Raw genomic sequence first — 17,365 nt, forward strand, 5'->3', positions numbered from 1 at the left:
ATTAAGCTTTGCTGAGTCCCTAGGGCTGGTAGGGAAGGTTAACTTCCATGTTTTCCAGCTGAAAACACATTGTTATAGACATTTCCACAATGTTAACACACACTCTCCACTGCCTGTGAAGCAAGGTGTACAAAGAACAAAGCTGTGAGCCAATGACCCATCTTCAGCATGACATTTGTCATATACTGTATTTGAGAAACATTATAAATATCTTTTGCAATTCGAATAGTGGAGTCTGTCCACCACTTTAAATTGGATGAGATTTGTTTGTCATTTATGGAACAGAGGTGAATTTCTGTGTACAAAATTCATCAGAAATTTACTTCAAGCTCCTTCAATTGCACTTGTTGAAGATGAATACAGTTTTTATGAAGTTTTTTGAGTCAAAAATGCTCCAATATCCCTAAGAAGAGCAAAATGGACTAAATTCAAATATTTCAAAATGGTTTTCGAGTACAAACCATGTATTAAGAAAATATGCTTGTATCCCAGTAGATTCTAAATCTGACGTGCTTTGACATTCGAAAGGACTTGCATTTTAAGTTGTTAGGAATTTAACAAAGGAAAAGAACACAAAACACATCTGCTTACACAAACATAGATAGCACAACACTTAGTTCTTGTCTATCACATAATAATCTGAACAGAAAAAGTACAGCACATGCACAGAACAGAGACAACTAGAACTGATACACGTCAGTCAGGCTGAGTCAATCTAATCCAAACACTATAAAGATCTCAGTAAATGAACATTCAGTGCTCTTCTACAGAGCTTTGTTGCTGCCTCTGTTGGAGAGCCCAGGGCTGTATCCTCACCAACTTCTAAACTTCTGAATTTCTTCAGCATCGTTGAAGATACACCTCTCAACTGAGCAAAAGAACCGAAGAATGTTTTTAGTTCAGAGCAAAATCTTAACAAAATTGTATCGCGATGCCCCGGGCAACGGATCCCAACATGTGAGCAGTGGATCCCGCCTGTCATACGTTCCCAGCTAGGATAGGCTCCAGAAACCCCCGTGACTCACAAAAACGGAAGTAGCGACTGTCAACAAGAAATTGAATGGATGGTTTGATGAACGGATGGATGCATCGATGGATGGATGGACATACGGTGATAAATCATACAACACACGTCTCCTGATAACAACGCCTGTTTTGCGTGTAAGTATATGTGCACTTCTGCAGTCCGTCCACTAGTGGGCGCTGGTTTTTGTAACAGGCAAACAGAGAATGAAGAAGCAGCAGAGCATAAAACAGATACTGTAGTCATCTAGCTGTCAATGTAGAGGAGTAACTCGTGAAGTAGGTAAGAAATCTTCAGTTCTGTTCCCTTTTTTAAACATTAATTAACACCTTTTTGTATATTTCCATCAACTCTGGTCCTGTTATGGGAGGGAGAGGCGTGGCGGCTGTGTTGACTAACAAATTGACTAGCTAGCTTTGTTTTCCCAGATAACGTTAATTTAAATACGTTAAGGCTAGTCGGAAGCTAACTTTAAAAAACCCCCACAGAGACTGTTTTCTACTTTCTTCTGGCTTGTGTTTATTTACGTTTATTAAAATTTTTGAGGTTAGTTGAACCGTTAACTTAAGCGTCATGAGATGTTTTTTTTTTTTTTTTTTTTTTTTAAACGAATACGCTGGTGGTAGGAGTCGAGCTGCCGTCAGACGTGTGAGCTAATGGCTAGCTAGAAGAAGCAGTCTGCAGTTAGCGGTCCGTATTTCCATGGCCGGCAGCTAAAGCTCGCAGCAATGCGGCACCACTGGCTGCTCGTCGGTGCTTGCGGCTGGGTGCTGCTCATCCTCATGTTTGTAAGCAAATTCATCACTTTCACAGCTATAGATGGTAAGCTATGATTTTTATTTATTTATTTTTTAAAAGTTGATTGTCAGTTACAGGTGAATATGTGATCAGATATGTACATATATGCCTTTTCAGACTATGGAGAAAGGCTTGGTGGTTCCACAGAATCGGGCATCAAGGTGGTCAGACCAGTTCTCCTCACCTACACGGAAAAAACTCTGACCAAGCCATCCTATCAGGTGACTAATTCAGGGTGTTATCGCAGTCTCAATTTGTTGCCAAAGTAAATGGATTCATAGTTGAGATGTCTGTGTGTCAGCCCTCAGCCGTACCTACAATGGAAGACTGGCAGGCGGTCATAGAGAAGCGCCTGGAGTTAATCTCCACAGTATGTAAGAACAGCAGCCTCAGAAATCTGACTCATGTCCCCATCAGTAAGTTTGTTCTGGACCGCATCTTTGTCTGTGACAAACACAAGATCTTGTTTTGCCAAACGCCCAAAGTGGGAAACACACAGTGGAAGAAAGTTCTGATTGTGCTCAATGGTGAGTATAGGCTTGTTTGAGGTTGTAATGATGCAGATGCATGTCAGTGAAGGATGCTGTCTTTTAAAATTAAATTATAGTGTATTAAACATCATCATTATGATTGGTGGTCTGTTGAATGAGTTAATTCAGCGCGTGCCATATTGAATTAACTCTGGCAGGAGCGTTTCCCACTGTGGAGGACATCCCAGAAAACCTTGTCCATGATCATGAGAAGAATGGCCTGCCTCGTCTGTCTTCACTCAAACCACAGGAAATTACTCACAGGTTGGTTACACTGATTAATGTGAACTGTGGATGGATGACCTTTACTGTCAGAGCATCAGCGTATACATTAATGCATCATCTGTAGAAAGTTAAATGTGATTCATGTCAAACTCTTCTGTGTCCCAACAGATTGAACACTTACTTTAAGTTTCTAATTGTGAGAGATCCATTTGAGCGCCTGGTTTCTGCATTCAAGGACAAGTTTGTGAAAAACCCACGTTTTGAGCCTTGGTATAAACATGACATCGCTCCGGCTATCATCCGTAAGTACCGCAAGAGCCACCGCTACAGCGACCTCGCTGCTTCGGGCCTACACTTTGAGGACTTTGTCCGTTACTTAGGCGATGTGGATGGGCGTCGCCGTCTGGACCAGCAGTTTGGACATCATATTATTCACTGGATAACTTATGCAGACTTGTGCTCACCCTGTGAAATACACTACAGTGTGGTAGGCCACCACGAGACACTAGAGCGAGACGCCCCATATATTCTCAAATTTGCGGGCATCGACCAGCTAGTGTCCTACCCGGCCATTCCCCCGGGAATCACCCGCTACAACAGGACCAAGGTGGAGAGTTACTTCTCAGGCATCAGCAAACGGGACATCAGGCGACTGTACGCACGTTACAAGGGTGACTTCCACCTATTTGGCTATCCAACTCCTGACTTTCTACTGAATTAAAAGTCAGATGTAATGACTTCATGTCATGCCTTCTAATGAAATCCTCTTGGGTTTGCTGAGGAAAAAAGTGTATTGTAACTGACAGACTGACCTAAAAGGCTTATATGCAGTAATTTGTACATTGTACTGTATTTTCAGTAACTTATATAAGATGACTATTTGCTGTTGTTACGAGATCAGAGCTGTAAGCATGTCTCTTTATTGTCACCGTACATAAAAGATGGAAAGCTGGCTTTGCTCAAAAGAGGGGATGCTAGAAATTATCTGTGGTGGCAAAAGACAGAATTTCTTGTTTGTTTTATGGATAAAATCCGTATGTAATTCAAATGACATTTACTGCCTAATATTTGATGTGTATGAATGATCGTCCTTGATAGGAGGTGTGAAGCCAGGAACAGAGGTGCATTACCCTGTAATGCAGCAATTTATCTGCACTGTATTATTGATCTGTTTCAGCGATCGTTCCGGTTGATGTAAGGTTTAGCATTTTGCTATGCAGTTTGAAATGCCCTGACTTTTCTTTATACCTGTCATCATGCTAAACATTGGTGAAGACGGCCTGTATCAGGGACGCTGGATTGAATTGCAGGAACATAGCAGAAACAAATCAAACACTGATATTGTTCATTAAAGTTATTTTTAGTAAAACGAATAGGATTAACTTGGTAAATGTTTACATTTAATTTTTACTTCATATAAGTAAAATCAGTGTTTTTCATGATGGGAAATTAATCATTAAACATGAAATTATGTTGAAGCACTCCAAAAACCTTAGATTCTCTGATCCAACCTGTTTGTATGAAGCTGTTAACTGCACTGGTATCGAAGGAAATTCACACTGGTTATTAAATGGGTCTCGTTTGATCAATTATGTATTGTGTAAATGCTCTTAAACCAACAACTACAAATTAAGAGGACATGTTGCTATTAATAATGTTCATCTGCTGATCGGTGGTGCAAAGTGTCTCACTTGCACTGCATCCCAACAACCACCTGGTGACCTCATAGAGGGACCATAGTGGAAAAACATTGTAGTTGATAATAAAGTTTCTTGTGACTTAAATATGGGCTTTTTCTTTTTCTCAGAGGATTAAAAAAGTTAAATTCAAAGAGGTAGATGGTCTTAATTTGTTTTAAACCTTCAAGTTGTTCACAATATGTCCAAAAAAAATTAATATGAGCAACAGAGGGTCATATTAGAAATCTACTGTCTATGGCAATGGGATACTCTCCTCCACATGGTGACGTCAAACCTTTTTAGTATTTGGTTACATGGAAGCCATAAACACCGATGGATCTTTTGAAATAACTCATCACAGAGAACTGACGTTTAAACGTAAAGATAGCAGGCAAAGGGAAACAGATCATTTGGGGTGGAACAGGATTTACATTATTGATGTCATGTGTGTGAGTTTACCTGATGGCAGATGGATTTAACTTGATTCATACAGTTTAAGCTTTAGTTGAGTGTCTTGATTATTACAGCGAATGATTTAAGTCAAAGCTTTTTTCTTACATGTTTGGGCAAATGTTAGTACTCCCCGAGGTTCCTTCTCTCATCCTGTCCAACTGGTTTGTCCTGCCCGTTGTTTGAATGTTGGCTTGATGTTTGTTTAACCTAAATATTACATCTTTCCGTTGGAAAGTTTGGTTGTGGACTTATTATGAATAGCTGAAATTCTGCAACATTTTTTCTATAGTCTTAAGTACTGTGTGTGTGTGTGTGTGTGTGTGTGTGTATAGATCCAAAATAAAGAAAATGTGTGGAATGAGCTGTAACAAACCAGTACTGTAATCTATAACTGGTTGGTCCTATTAGAAGCTAAGGAAGTTCTGCTTGGAATTAATTCTAACCAGTGCAATAGTATTCATAAGAATGAAAAAAAAGAAAAGAAAAGCATCGATTATTCTTTGATTTGATTATTTGAAACGTTAGACTATTCATATTCAAAGCTTGTAAAAAAAACACGTGGCTTGACTAATGATGGTAAGAAGTGATTTTATTTGTTCCTCGTGTCCCACGCTGCTCTCTAGACTCCCGTGAATAAACGTCGGTCATGCGATTGCTCACTCGCCACACCCATGATTACCAATATTGACACTGAAGTCTAACATGCGCATGTCCACGAGGATGCTGAGCAGCGCTGGTGGGCCCTCCCCCGTCTCAGTTTATTTATGTCACCTGCCACACTGCTTTTTTGTAAAGTGTGTATAAATATATATGTTTATATATGTTGACTTTGCTTAAATGGTGAGGTGAGTCACCATGGTTAGGACATTTCATTATCATATCGGTGTCCACGCCTGATGGACGGAGGCCCAGCCCTTTTCTCATTGCGAGAAGCGGACCGGCTTCCTGTGCTTGTGCAGTTCTCAATCAACGCTGCATCAAGTCAAACAGGAGCACGGAGCATTGAAACCGGAAAGAAGACAGGTCTACTTTCAAATTAAAAGATCTTGGGGAAAATCCAGCTCGCAGTTCTGCCATGATTTGCTTAGTTTTGCTTGTTCATCGGTATCTTTTTTTTTTATAAGTGGGTGTCATAACCACGCAATAACAACCGTTGATGTCTTTTTTGCGTAGATAATATATTTCATTTCATTCATTTCATTTATTCATTTATTTCAGGCAAGGCAAGGAAAAACAAAATAAAAAACAACAACAAAAGAATTAGTTCACTTGAGTAATTCCTCATACATGTGAGTGCTATACTCCATTTATTCTGTACAGTACGTAAATTAGTGTTCTATGCTTGTATTTATCTTTTGCGTAACTTATGTACTGTTAATTTTTTAGCACTGAAATTTGTACAACCTTCCATAGATTAATAAATGAAATGATGGATGGATTGTATGTATGCATCCAATAAACTATATTACCTTGGGACCTTGCTTTTTCAACTGCAGTCAAATAAAACCACAGTTTAATACAACTTATGCAAGTATATAGCTCCGAACAAGAGCTTGATATTATTTGATGAGCAGAATTTCTTTTCCCATATTATTGTAATTCAGTATTTAATCCATTTTCTTGTTTTGAACAATGGCGGCTCCGCTGAGGCTTTTATGCTGAAAGTCCTCAGCGGAAGTTGATATTTTAATGCTAACTTACCTCCAGTGGCACAAACGGGGAGAGAGCGGACCGTGAGCCCGCTGCTGCCACCTCAACATGGAGTAGAGAGACCCCAGCATTTACTGCTAAAAGCAGACCCCCCAGAGAGGAATACACGACGACCTCTGTGTATTTAATCATCCGAAGTCTCCGCAAATGATACAGCGGCAGTCGTTTTTTGCTCACACAAAGGAAAGCTCGGCTTTTATTTGAAAGATGGCGAACGACTCTCCAGCTAAAAGTCTAGTAGACATAGACTTGGCTTCATTGCGGGTGAGTGCTGCCGAACCGACCCAATGTTTGCTTCTCTTTGTTGTTTTGCTAGCTTTTTTTCCCCCCACGTTGCTCGATAAAACACACTGTATCGACTAGCGCTAGCAAGTTTTAAACCTGTTCTCCAGTGTCTCTTCTTGTTCATGTACTGAAAATGACCGCTGAGCCTCAGCGAGGTGTTGCCAGTGTCTGGTTTTCCTTTGTTCGAGATGCATTTTGGCATGTAGGGCAGACCAAGGCGCAACAGCTGGCCCACACTTAACAATGTGATTAAAAATATGAGAATATTAACATTTATTTCACACTAAATCGCGATTGTTTCTTTTTCTTTCCAGGACCCAGCTGGGATATTTGAATTGGTGGAGGTAGTTGGAAATGGCACCTATGGACAAGTATACAAGGTTGGTTGGAGGCGCAGTGCATGGCCTTTCCTGGTTTTTCGGTGAAAGCTGAAGATAGCTAATGTTTTTTTTTCTCTTATAAAGCCTGGGATAAAAGATGGAGATGCACCAAACACATCTATTCTGTTGACATGTTTCAGATGTCGTTATTACTGGTGAATAAACGAGATGCAATAGTGGCTTCAAGAGGTGGTAGCTTGTTTTGGTGTCCGTCTGATCTGAGAGGTGTTATTGTTCACACCTCTCCTGTGTTTGTGCTTGAAAAGGGAATCAGACAGTCTACCGTCTGATGCATCATCGATCTTACATCACCTATCTGACTGGAAAGTGGGTGAGGAGGCAAGGATGGAGAAACAATATCTGTCATAACCCTGCAGGTCTCTTATCTGCAGCTTGTTATTTTTAATATCCTATCCTGTTTAAATCTAGACTTTTCCACTTCAGCGGATGGGAATCCCACATCTCTGGGACATCTGCTCTTGGTGTCACATTTCTCTTCTGTAAATTAACATCCTAGCTATTGAAAAGCACCACCAATGGTGGGCCAGAATATACTGGGATATCTTTTGCAGAAGCAGGAGATGTGAACAGTTCGTCTCAGGGTCTTGGATTGGAGAAACATCCACCATAGTCTAATGCTGTAACGAGTCTTTCTTGTATTGTTTTGGCTGTCACTAGCTAGGTTTGGTTGGTCTAAGGATCGAGGTGGGCTTAGTGTTTAATTCTGATAGTGCTCCAGTGACCTGCATTCAAGTGAAGCTCTTATTTCTATCTAAACTCCCCAAGTGAACCCAATTGCCTCCTACCTGAGATAGCCCCGTTCCATTAGGAAATGTAGAAGACTTGTATGCACCATATGGGATGGAGAATTACTATTTCTCCCTGTTTTTAAAACTATTTTCATGTCTTGAGCCATTCTCTATCCAATGTTAATTCTGTTTTCAGTCTTTGATGTTTGGGAATGATCTTTGTGCAGGAGATGGAATGTTAAAGTAACCTGGATTTGCCACAAAGACATAATACTAAACCATCTAGAGCTAAATCCTAGCTTAGTGTACCCAACGCTGTTGTATCCTCCTATCGATTAGCCATCGATCAGCACACTGACTGTCATGTTAAACGGTTGATTGAGCATGTGGCCTGCGAGCATGTGCATTAGTGTGGTGGTGGTGTAGGGAGGGTGTTGGAGTCAACTGGTAGAAGAGCAGCTGTCCGGTTTCAGACCGAACCTGCCCACCGCTTGCACAAAGCTGAGTTTGTCTCTGCACTCTTAAGGTCTCTCAGTGCGTCAGTCGGTTGGATCCACAGAAAGGACGAGTTTGTCTGCAGGGTTTCAAATGCCAAAACGAGTGAATAATCACAACAGCCCCCAAGTTAAATCGGGGGTGGAGTTTCTCCTCCTTCGAGGGCTTTTCTGATTTGTCACACACTGCAAGGCTCTTTTTGTTAAGACAATGTGATCTTTACTCTCTGACTTGTCATGACTTTTGATTCATTCGAGGGATTTCCCTTTGGCTTTTTTGCCATTGAGTAGAGAGTAGAAAGACTGATCTTTATATTTATTTATAGATTTATTTGTTTATTCTGTTTTTGTTTCAGTCAAATGTATAAATGTAGTGTTTACATTTGTTCTTTGTCTTTGTTCTGCATAAATACTGATCAGATAGTAGACATCTAATCTTATCAGTTATGTAGAAGACTTCTTTCTGTTTGTTTTGCAGACTTTTCATTGTCTGGTAAACAGAATATTTATTTCTCAACCTCATATGTTAAAAGGTGGTGTTGTTCTTCACGTTAATAGCAGTACACATCTTTAGAAAAAGCACCTAGTTGCCATATACAAGTGTAGTTTATAGCCAACAGATCTCAAAGCAACTAGCTAGCTGTGTGGATGAAGTGTGAAACACGCTAGTCTCAAGCCATCACCCACTTAGCGTACCAATTGGTTAAAATTGATCAACTACCAATTGGTGTGGTAGAGAATAAGGCTGTCAGAAGTATTGATAGTCAATTTGTTTGCTAACAGGGTCCAAAATAATGCAAAATCCACTTTTAATAATGTAAAAATTAATAATACTGTTCGAATACTGTTTATAAAGACAGATTTCTACAATCAGAATTTTCACCCAGGGTTGCAGATCTTAACACAAACACCATCTTTAAGCAATTTCCCCCTCAGGGATGAAGAAAGTATTCTGATTCTAATCTTAAAATACGGCCCAACATATTCTGGTCAATAGATAAGGAATGTTGTGTTATGGTTCATTTAAATTGTGTTATGCCTTGGACATCTGGTTGGACTGGAATGAATCCAGGTCATTTGAGCTAGCTTGCACTGGTCTCGCCGGCTCAGGTGCCTCACTCTTGATATAGGAATTTAAAAAATAACAAACAAAAGTAACGATAATGCTGAAAAAGATTCATTTTGGAAAGATCGCCACATTCTACAGAATGGCCTTATATAGTCAGGCCCCATGCACCAGAGGCCCTGCTGACCTCCCCGCCTGTTATGCATCTCCAGGGCGCGCCAACACAATGGCCACCAGTATTGTCATACCACCATGTCCCTATGTTTCACGTCATGCTTGTCTGTTTACATGATGACTAGCGTCACTTCACTGGTGAATGTTTTTGGTGTTGTCACTATCAACGTCATGTGGTTGAATACTCATTGGCATCAAATAGAAAGACGAGTCATAATTTAGAATAGATCCTCTAGTAGGATAATTAAAGGTCGGCTTAGGCTTTACCTCTCTAGCTTAGCAGCACATTCTCCTTTCTTTGTTTGCTCCTCCAACCTTGGGAGTAGCCTTATTCTTGCCTTAAGGGTAAGAAGCACTGCCCCTGGGGGCCAGGAGATGCCTGGTGGGCACCGATGTGGAGTGGAAGGTGCTGCTGCGGTGGGCACAGAATGTCTTGTACGATCTGTTAAATGCTTCCTAGCGGAGAAATGTGGGCATGTGGGTTTTGTAAAACTGACTTATGCTTACGAAAGTTTGTTCATAATGATACTGAATTCTTTAGGCATGAGTAGTGACGATCGAATATGTCAGGATTAATAATAGTACAGCAAAATTCACAAAAATTCAACATGACATATTGACTATTACTCATTTTTAACATGCTGTCATAGCAAATCTATTCTGTAACAATCCTTTAAGTGTATTTTAGCAGATAGCAACATGTCATACCTCTGTTCAGATGGCAAGATAAGATTTACATCACTGTAATAATGGAGTATTTATTTTAATTAAACCATATTAATTGAGAGTGTAGATAGAAATTTAAAAATAACAAATAATGTTAATAAATGAATTTGATTTCATATAATTACTGATGACTAAACTACTTGCAGTGGATTAGACACCTCTGCTGGCTTCCCTAATGAGTGACATTTGTGTAAGGCCTAAAGCAAAGTTCTCAGGAGCCTGGGTGCTTATAGGCTGTGGCACTTAAGGTCAGAATCAAGGAGGTGTTGAATGTGTCACACATATTGTCCTATACTTACCCTCTTTTCATTATTCTCACAGCGTTAGCACACAGGAAAACAATTTTGCTCAATTCTGCTCATTTGTGTTCTTTCTACATCGTTGAAAGGCATGTGTGAAACATTCCAAGCTCAAGTTAATGCGGCTGCTATCACACACATGCAAACTCACACTTGTAAATGCTTACTCCTCCAGCACACAGCCTCTCCAGCCGACACACTGAGCATCTCTTTTGTCACCCATTCCCCACACACTGACCCTGTCCTCTAATGGGTGTCACAAGACCCCCAACGTCAACTACCAGAACAAAACTCCTTGTGTGTGTGTGTGTGTGTGTATGTGTGTGTGTGTGTGTGTGTGTGTGTGTGTGTGTGTTTTCATGCAACTATCTGCATGCAGCTCATTACCCCACTGGTGTTGAGACGAGACATTCTCTCTCCTGTCTTTCTTCAGTGGCTCTACTTGACGGCTCTTTTCTATTCATGATTATGTTTCCTGTATAAGTGTCCTCTTGTAATTTGTTAATGCACTGTGACAAATGCATCCCCTCATGTAATGTGAAAGAACACCTAACCCCAATCAAGAGATGGGATTTTCTCGAACTAATTCTCCTCTATTAGTCCCACTCAGCCTTCTCCCATCCCTCTAGGAAGAACAGCTCATCCTCTGGTTTTATGACATCATCCCAAATCTGTGGGTAGTTTATGTGAATCTCCTGAGACATTCGCTCTACTTTGAAAACCCTGCAAACTACCAAGCAAAAAAAAAGACATGACTATCATTTGCAGATGAAAATTACTGTATTTGTTTGCTGGCTGAGTTTCACTTTCAAGCCTTTGAGGCACTATTGAACTAAAAAATAGTTCAAGAAAAAAAAAAGGCGAACAGAGGAAGTGTTTGCTGTAATAGTAAAATTTGAAAATCAACAAAATGCTGAAAAGAGTGGAGTGGGTAGCAGCTGCAAAGAACTGGGAAAATGTAAGTTTCTCCTCACTCAGCAACTATAAAAATCCCACCAGTTTCTTTTAGCGCAGTTTGGGGATATTACAATATGACTAAGTAAGGGTGAAATTGGTTGAAGTAAATGTGTTAACAAGCTTATCCCAGCAGGTAAGAGGGCTCAAAATGTAATTTGCATTAGAGTGAACCAAATGGAAATCCAACTAAGTGTAACCAATTAAGCCTTTTGTTGTGGCTTCTTTTTCATTTGCATTGGATTTCAGTTGAGTAGGCGGCCCTTCAGTGTGGCCCCAGTGATCTCGGGTCCCGCTCAGACCCAAATCCATCCATCTATCCTCAGATCTGATCACAAATAACTACTTTTATGCATCGAAGGCACGCTGACAAAATATTTTAGGTCCGATGATTTAGACCACATCCGGAGGTGGTTGAGGCAGGGTGAAAGCTAATTTGTGGTGTGACTCATTACTCAACAGACACATCAGGAATAACAAGAGGTTTGTTTCAACCTGTTTATCACTGAACTCCTCCAGACTTCTATCTGAATCCAGAGCAACTAAATAAACTTTACAAACCGGCTTCAGCAGACACTGGATCATCTGAGGGTTTTTTTTTCCTTGTTTTTGTAAATTTGACATTGGATGCAACAAATAAATTTTTGTTTACGGCATCACAGTACCAGCTAATCTGCTGTGTCTAATGTGCTTTTTAGCTGCCAACATTTAAGAACTGTTTGCCGATTTAAAATATTTTTTAACAAGAGCTTAACAGAGTATTCCAACCTGTAAATTGTAACCTGTAAATTCTGCAAACATTACATGTATATAATTTGTGTCTTTGTGTAAAACATGGGGAGGCACACGTGTGATTGCACATTGAGCTGGGAAATGAGATCTGATCACGGCCACTTCAGACACATGGAGATGGCTCACAGTCTTTTGCCTGTGATCTGATCACTCAGGACAGATGTTAATGTTGGGTCTGGACCCTTTGATCAATTACAGCAGCCAGCTGCTGCACTGTGATCAATACACCTACATCTACATCATCTTGCTTCCTGTTGGAGACTCTTAGTCAGCTCATATGTACTTGCTCTTCCCGTACACTCCTAGTCCTGGTCGTCATCCTCCCTTTTTCCCAGTTGCCCCAGTAGTCTTGCTACTCATCAGTCTCGTCGCTGTTTCTTACTTGGTGACTTCAGTCTGTGCTTGAGCAGAAACCTGTGGAGTGTTAGCATTGTGTGATATGGTGAGAATGGGGTCAGTATGTTGGTATGCAGCAAAACTATGAAGCAGCAGAGCCCTGGAGAAGCATGGGGCAGAGTGCAATCCTGGATACCACCACTCACAGCTGATTGATTTCTCTAGCGTTTGTCTGGTGTGTGTCGTGAAAGGTGTGTTCTAATTGTCTACTGTAGCTTCGTCTTCTTTCCAGAGTAGATATACTGTAGTTTGTTACCTTTCATCACCTTTCAATAACCTAACCTACTTGCCCTGCCAGATCAAACGTCCCGTCAGATCTTCATGTGATCTTTTGCTGGGGGAGGGTCATCTATCTATTACCAGCCGACGCCAAGTGACCTTTCTAAGAACTAAACCTTAGTTCGGGGGCGGCAGTGGCTCAGCAGTAGAGCGGACGTCTTGGGACCAGACAGCGCCCAGCCATCGGCGGTTCGATTCCCGCTCCAGCCAGACATCTTTGGAGCTGACAGTGGGAGGTGTCAACTCACCTCCCAGCCACTGCCGAGGCGCCCTTGAGCAAGGCGCCGCCACCCCCACAAGCTGCTCATTGGGGCACACTCCGAAGTCGCGACCCGTCCCTCCACCTCTCTTGCACTGATTGTCATTAACTGCATGCCTACAGGCCCCTAGTGTGTGTTGTGCTAAGTTTTAGCACAATGTTATGTGACTGCCGCTGTGACCCAATCCTCTTATTCAGTTTTAGGGAGGGAGAAGTTCTTTGTCTCGTCAGGATTCAGATACAAGCTTCGTGGAAGCATCTATAGGAAACACTGTCTTCATCGACTGTCTGGTCACACCACGAACAATATTATTGAGCATCAATAATTCTGTTCACTGAAAATTCTCACTAAAACACTTACTGGTTTTCTGGCAATGATATTGAGCTGTTCAATTTACAGACACAATTCTAGTCCCTGTGATTCTTCAGGGACTAGACCAGGGGCCAGGCCTGAAATTAGGATCCTGTGATATTTTACCCTGAAAAAGTTCCTGCTCAGGGTTTTCCCCTTTGCAAAATCACAGGAACCTTTTATGGAATGGAATTTCACTACTTTAGCTTTGTGATTAGGTGATAGCTCATTGTTTTAGTGTATTCACCTTTTAAGACAAAAAAAACAAAAACATTCTTGAACCAGGCACCAGTTTTGTCCATGATGAAGTGTATGACTGATAGAGTCTAGGGTTTGTTTTATAAAATAAAACTAACATGTAAAAAAAATCCCTTCTAATTTGCTAGATCTACTTTGCAGGTCACGGTGGAAACACAAACAATGAAAGGCTAAGGGAACCTTGTTATTTACTCTTATAGTAGTTCTTGGGTGCAAAAGCACTGGCAGCACCTGTGAGTGGCTGAGTTTGGAATGTATACGTGCTTGTTAAATAATGCATCTAACGAAAATTCAAATTCTATAAATCCCATTTGTCAGCTCTCAGCAGCCTCTTGGAAACTTGTTATCGTCCTTCCTTCTTTTCACATCGTTAATTTGAGCTCTTAAAGAATAGTGCGTTTTGTTTTATGGTGGATTTAACTTAATGTTTTTGGCTCCAAATGCAGTAAGTCCGTCAGAGGTTTAGTGCCGAGCTGGAGCGAGGCCAGCAGAACATCTGGCCATGGTTAAGAGACGCTGTGAAGGGAGGAGAAGAGATGGAGGCCAGGGAGGGCTGAGTGATAGCTCAGTGCCTCAGATAACCCCCCATAGCCACGCCTAGCTGGCTGATTCTAAGGGGGCCCTTTAGGGCCAGCCACAGCCTTCCTGTCATCAACCAATACCTCTTCCAGTGGTCGTTGTGGAACGGGCCCAACCGCAAGACGCAAGCTGAGAGGGTCTGTTGATTGTCAGCAGATTTAATCCTCAACAGTTTTACATACTAAGATTTTACAATTAGTGGTTAAAGTTGGATAAAGACATGTCAATTCTTTACCCTTGGCTCATTTGAATTTTCATATCACTCTGCGACATTCCTAGACTGAACAGTTAAAGGAATCAACAGGGTAGTCAGGAATGAAATAAATCAACCCTACAGAATATGTGGCTGATGACGAAACAAAATAAAGATTCAGTGAAAATCGGATATATTTTGTTCAGTTTTGACGGAAAGACACAAAGAAAGGCAGTAGTACCAGTTTTTATTAATCCAATCTCTTTTAAATCCAAAAGTTTCTGTGTATTACAAGACTAGTCAACTTGCATTTGACCAGTTTGCAGCAACCTAAACCAAGAGTCATTTTCTGATGCATTGGAAATTCCAGTGCCAAAGTTGTTGGACATATTACGGATTAATCCTGCATTTGTTTCTATTGATAAATTAAAGAATCCAGTCTCTCCTCACCAGACGTAAGGAGAGATTAATTTATTCAGGTTTTTAGAGTTCAGAGATTCAACAGATTACTTTCACACTGCCACTGTGTCTGACTTACAAGTAGCGTTAAACTAGGGTTGGACATTGTTCGGGTGTTTTTATGACTCTGGATCTAATTCTGTAAAACAGTGGGCATTTTTTTCATTGATTTTATAACACTTGGGAAAATACTTTGCTATTAATTGTAATTAAATTAAGTTTTAAATTGGTCTTCATGGCATAAATTTAAAAAAAAAGTCTATGATGTTTCATATTGACACCATTTGTAATTACTCATGATTTGCAATGTAAACTATGAAGTAACCATTCATTATGTTATCCTGACACTCATTTCAACACTCATCTACATAGTTTTGAGTAACCCAGTTGTTTTCTGGTATTCAAATTCCATTAACTCGTGGTCTGGATTAAATTTATCTTACCTTATCTTCACCCAGAGGCTGGGACATTTACATTTCATCATACATTCTTTAACTTCACAGAGAAAGGATTCTAACAAAAACACTTTCATGTCTACAGCACCTGGTATCTGTTCCAAACCATAGTAAATCCTTAGTAAACCCAGTGTAAACAGGCTTTTTTACTTGGATGTTGTAGGTTTACAGTTATTTATGTAGACACTGTCAACTGAAGAAGTTTCAGAATTAACAACTTTGGATTATTAACAGCTACCAAGAATAATAAATGATATTGTTGGTTACTAAACTGTGTCTCACACATCTGGATAGCCTCTCTGTGACTATTAGCTTGGATCCAAACCGGCTTTCGTTTCGTGGTGAGCTATAGTTCTAATGGAGGAGTGTTGCTGATGAGCACAAACATGTTGGCGTTGAGATTATTTAAGTCCTGACCTATTTTCTTTTGACCCGTTTTAAGGATGAAGACCTTAGCAGGTCATGACTGTGAAATCTCCAGGTGCCTCATTATTCAATTCTGATTCTCAGAGGGCTGAAATTTAATGCAAAAATAATTTTCTTGGTTCTTCCATTTTTCCCCCCACTTGGTTTATTTTTAGTGATGACTTGTGACCTTTACAACAATGTATGGCACCAGGAACATGCTTGTTGTGCTGTTTTTCATCTCCAAACTGTGGATTTAAGTTCGATAATAATTCCTCAAATGAATTATGACTACTTTTATGCATTTCTATGTGGCACAAACCCGTGTTTATGTTTACTAGTCTGTGGACTTGATTCATGCGGGTGGCCTAACTTTTTAAGACGAGAAGAAGGTTAGCTTGGAATGTAAACATGACTGAAAATACAGCCTGCTCTTAAGATATTGTTCGAGGCTCACCTCAGATGTTTAGTTGTATAAGTGGTGACTTCTTCTGTCCAGCCAATAGTCTAGAAGTCCATGCCATTCAATACCGGCAAACAGATTTACAGTCTAATCAGAGACATTTTCCTTGGTGACTCCTCTGACCTGGTGAAACAGCGATGCGGGACAGCATCAGCGCTTACAGCTGCTACACGGCGAGCTGAAAGCCATGATGTCAACTTCAGTGTTGTTTTTGAACCGGTGACCCCTGGGATCAAAGTGGAAAGGATTAAAGTCGTTTGTAAAGTGTCTCTCTCATCCCCCCCGTCTCCTGTCCGGAGAAAGGAAAGGGCCTCTAAGCCTGCATGGCTTTCATTGTCATTGCCCATAAAGCACCAATTGACTGTGGAATGCACTGCTAAGATTTTGGCGAAGGTGTTCATATGTCATACGTGTGTGTATTCACATGCTTCGTCCATGCATAATGTCTGGACTGTGTTTTGATGTATGTCTACACGTCTGTTGCTGCAGCGACCAGCAGACTCAGCTGCCTTATCACTGCGGTTTCATTCTACAATGTCAGGAGGGGAATACCCGGACCCGATAGGGCCAGCTCCCAAATACATCCCATGTTTTATCTCCTCTTGTGGTACGAGTGAGAAGGATGGCTTGTAGAGAGGTCTCTATTTTTGTCCTTTGTTTATGTAAGGAGTGGCAGTAGAGTGTTAGGAGAGCAGAGAAGTCTGGGAATGTTTGGACCATGTAGCCTGGGAATATTACTGTCCTTTGTGATATGTCCTAAATATAGCAGGCACACTTATTCTGAGGGATGCAGATAATCTTCAGTGATGGGAACAGCTTCAGTGGCTTCAGTGATCAATTCATGTGAAATAAGTTGACGATAGGAGTTAAACTAGTTTCACTTTGTGTAGAGTTGGATCTCAAGCCAACGAAGAATAATATTTTGACGT

At 40.7% G+C, this 17,365-nt stretch overlaps 2 protein-coding genes across 12 annotated transcripts in view; both read left to right on the top strand.

The window, feature by feature from the left end:
- The first annotated feature begins 738 nt into the window (after nucleotides 1-738).
- chst10 (carbohydrate sulfotransferase 10) lies at nucleotides 739-4,981 on the top strand. 3 transcript variants are annotated; one of them, XM_068309775.1, is made up of 6 exons: nucleotides 739-1,161; nucleotides 1,651-1,846; nucleotides 1,940-2,043; nucleotides 2,124-2,349; nucleotides 2,511-2,616; nucleotides 2,746-4,981. In XM_068309775.1, the coding sequence occupies exons 2-6, from the start codon at nucleotides 1,753-1,755 to the stop codon at nucleotides 3,296-3,298; spliced, it is 1,083 nt and encodes a 360-aa protein (XP_068165876.1). In that variant the 5' UTR covers nucleotides 739-1,161; nucleotides 1,651-1,752; the 3' UTR covers nucleotides 3,299-4,981. The 3 variants fall into 3 exon arrangements, with proteins under 3 accessions (XP_068165876.1, XP_068165875.1, XP_068165877.1); XM_068309774.1 differs by lacking the exon at nucleotides 739-1,161 and adding an exon at nucleotides 1,167-1,306; XM_068309776.1 differs by lacking the exon at nucleotides 739-1,161 and adding an exon at nucleotides 1,239-1,302.
- A 1,446-nt stretch (nucleotides 4,982-6,427) lies between these two features.
- Nucleotides 6,428-17,365, top strand: part of LOC137591121 (mitogen-activated protein kinase kinase kinase kinase 4-like) — a 31,303-nt gene continuing 20,365 nt past the window's right edge. For all 9 annotated transcript variants that reach the window (XM_068308887.1, XM_068308892.1, XM_068308889.1 and 6 more), the window contains exons 1-2: nucleotides 6,428-6,683; nucleotides 7,019-7,084. In XM_068308887.1, coding sequence (XP_068164988.1) covers nucleotides 6,627-6,683; nucleotides 7,019-7,084 — 123 coding nt within the window. In that variant the 5' untranslated portion in view covers nucleotides 6,428-6,626. The remainder of the gene's footprint in view (nucleotides 6,684-7,018; nucleotides 7,085-17,365) is intronic.

This window comes from Antennarius striatus, chromosome 24, assembly GCF_040054535.1.
Source record: "Antennarius striatus isolate MH-2024 chromosome 24, ASM4005453v1, whole genome shotgun sequence".
Taxonomy (NCBI): Eukaryota; Metazoa; Chordata; class Actinopteri; order Lophiiformes; family Antennariidae; genus Antennarius; species Antennarius striatus.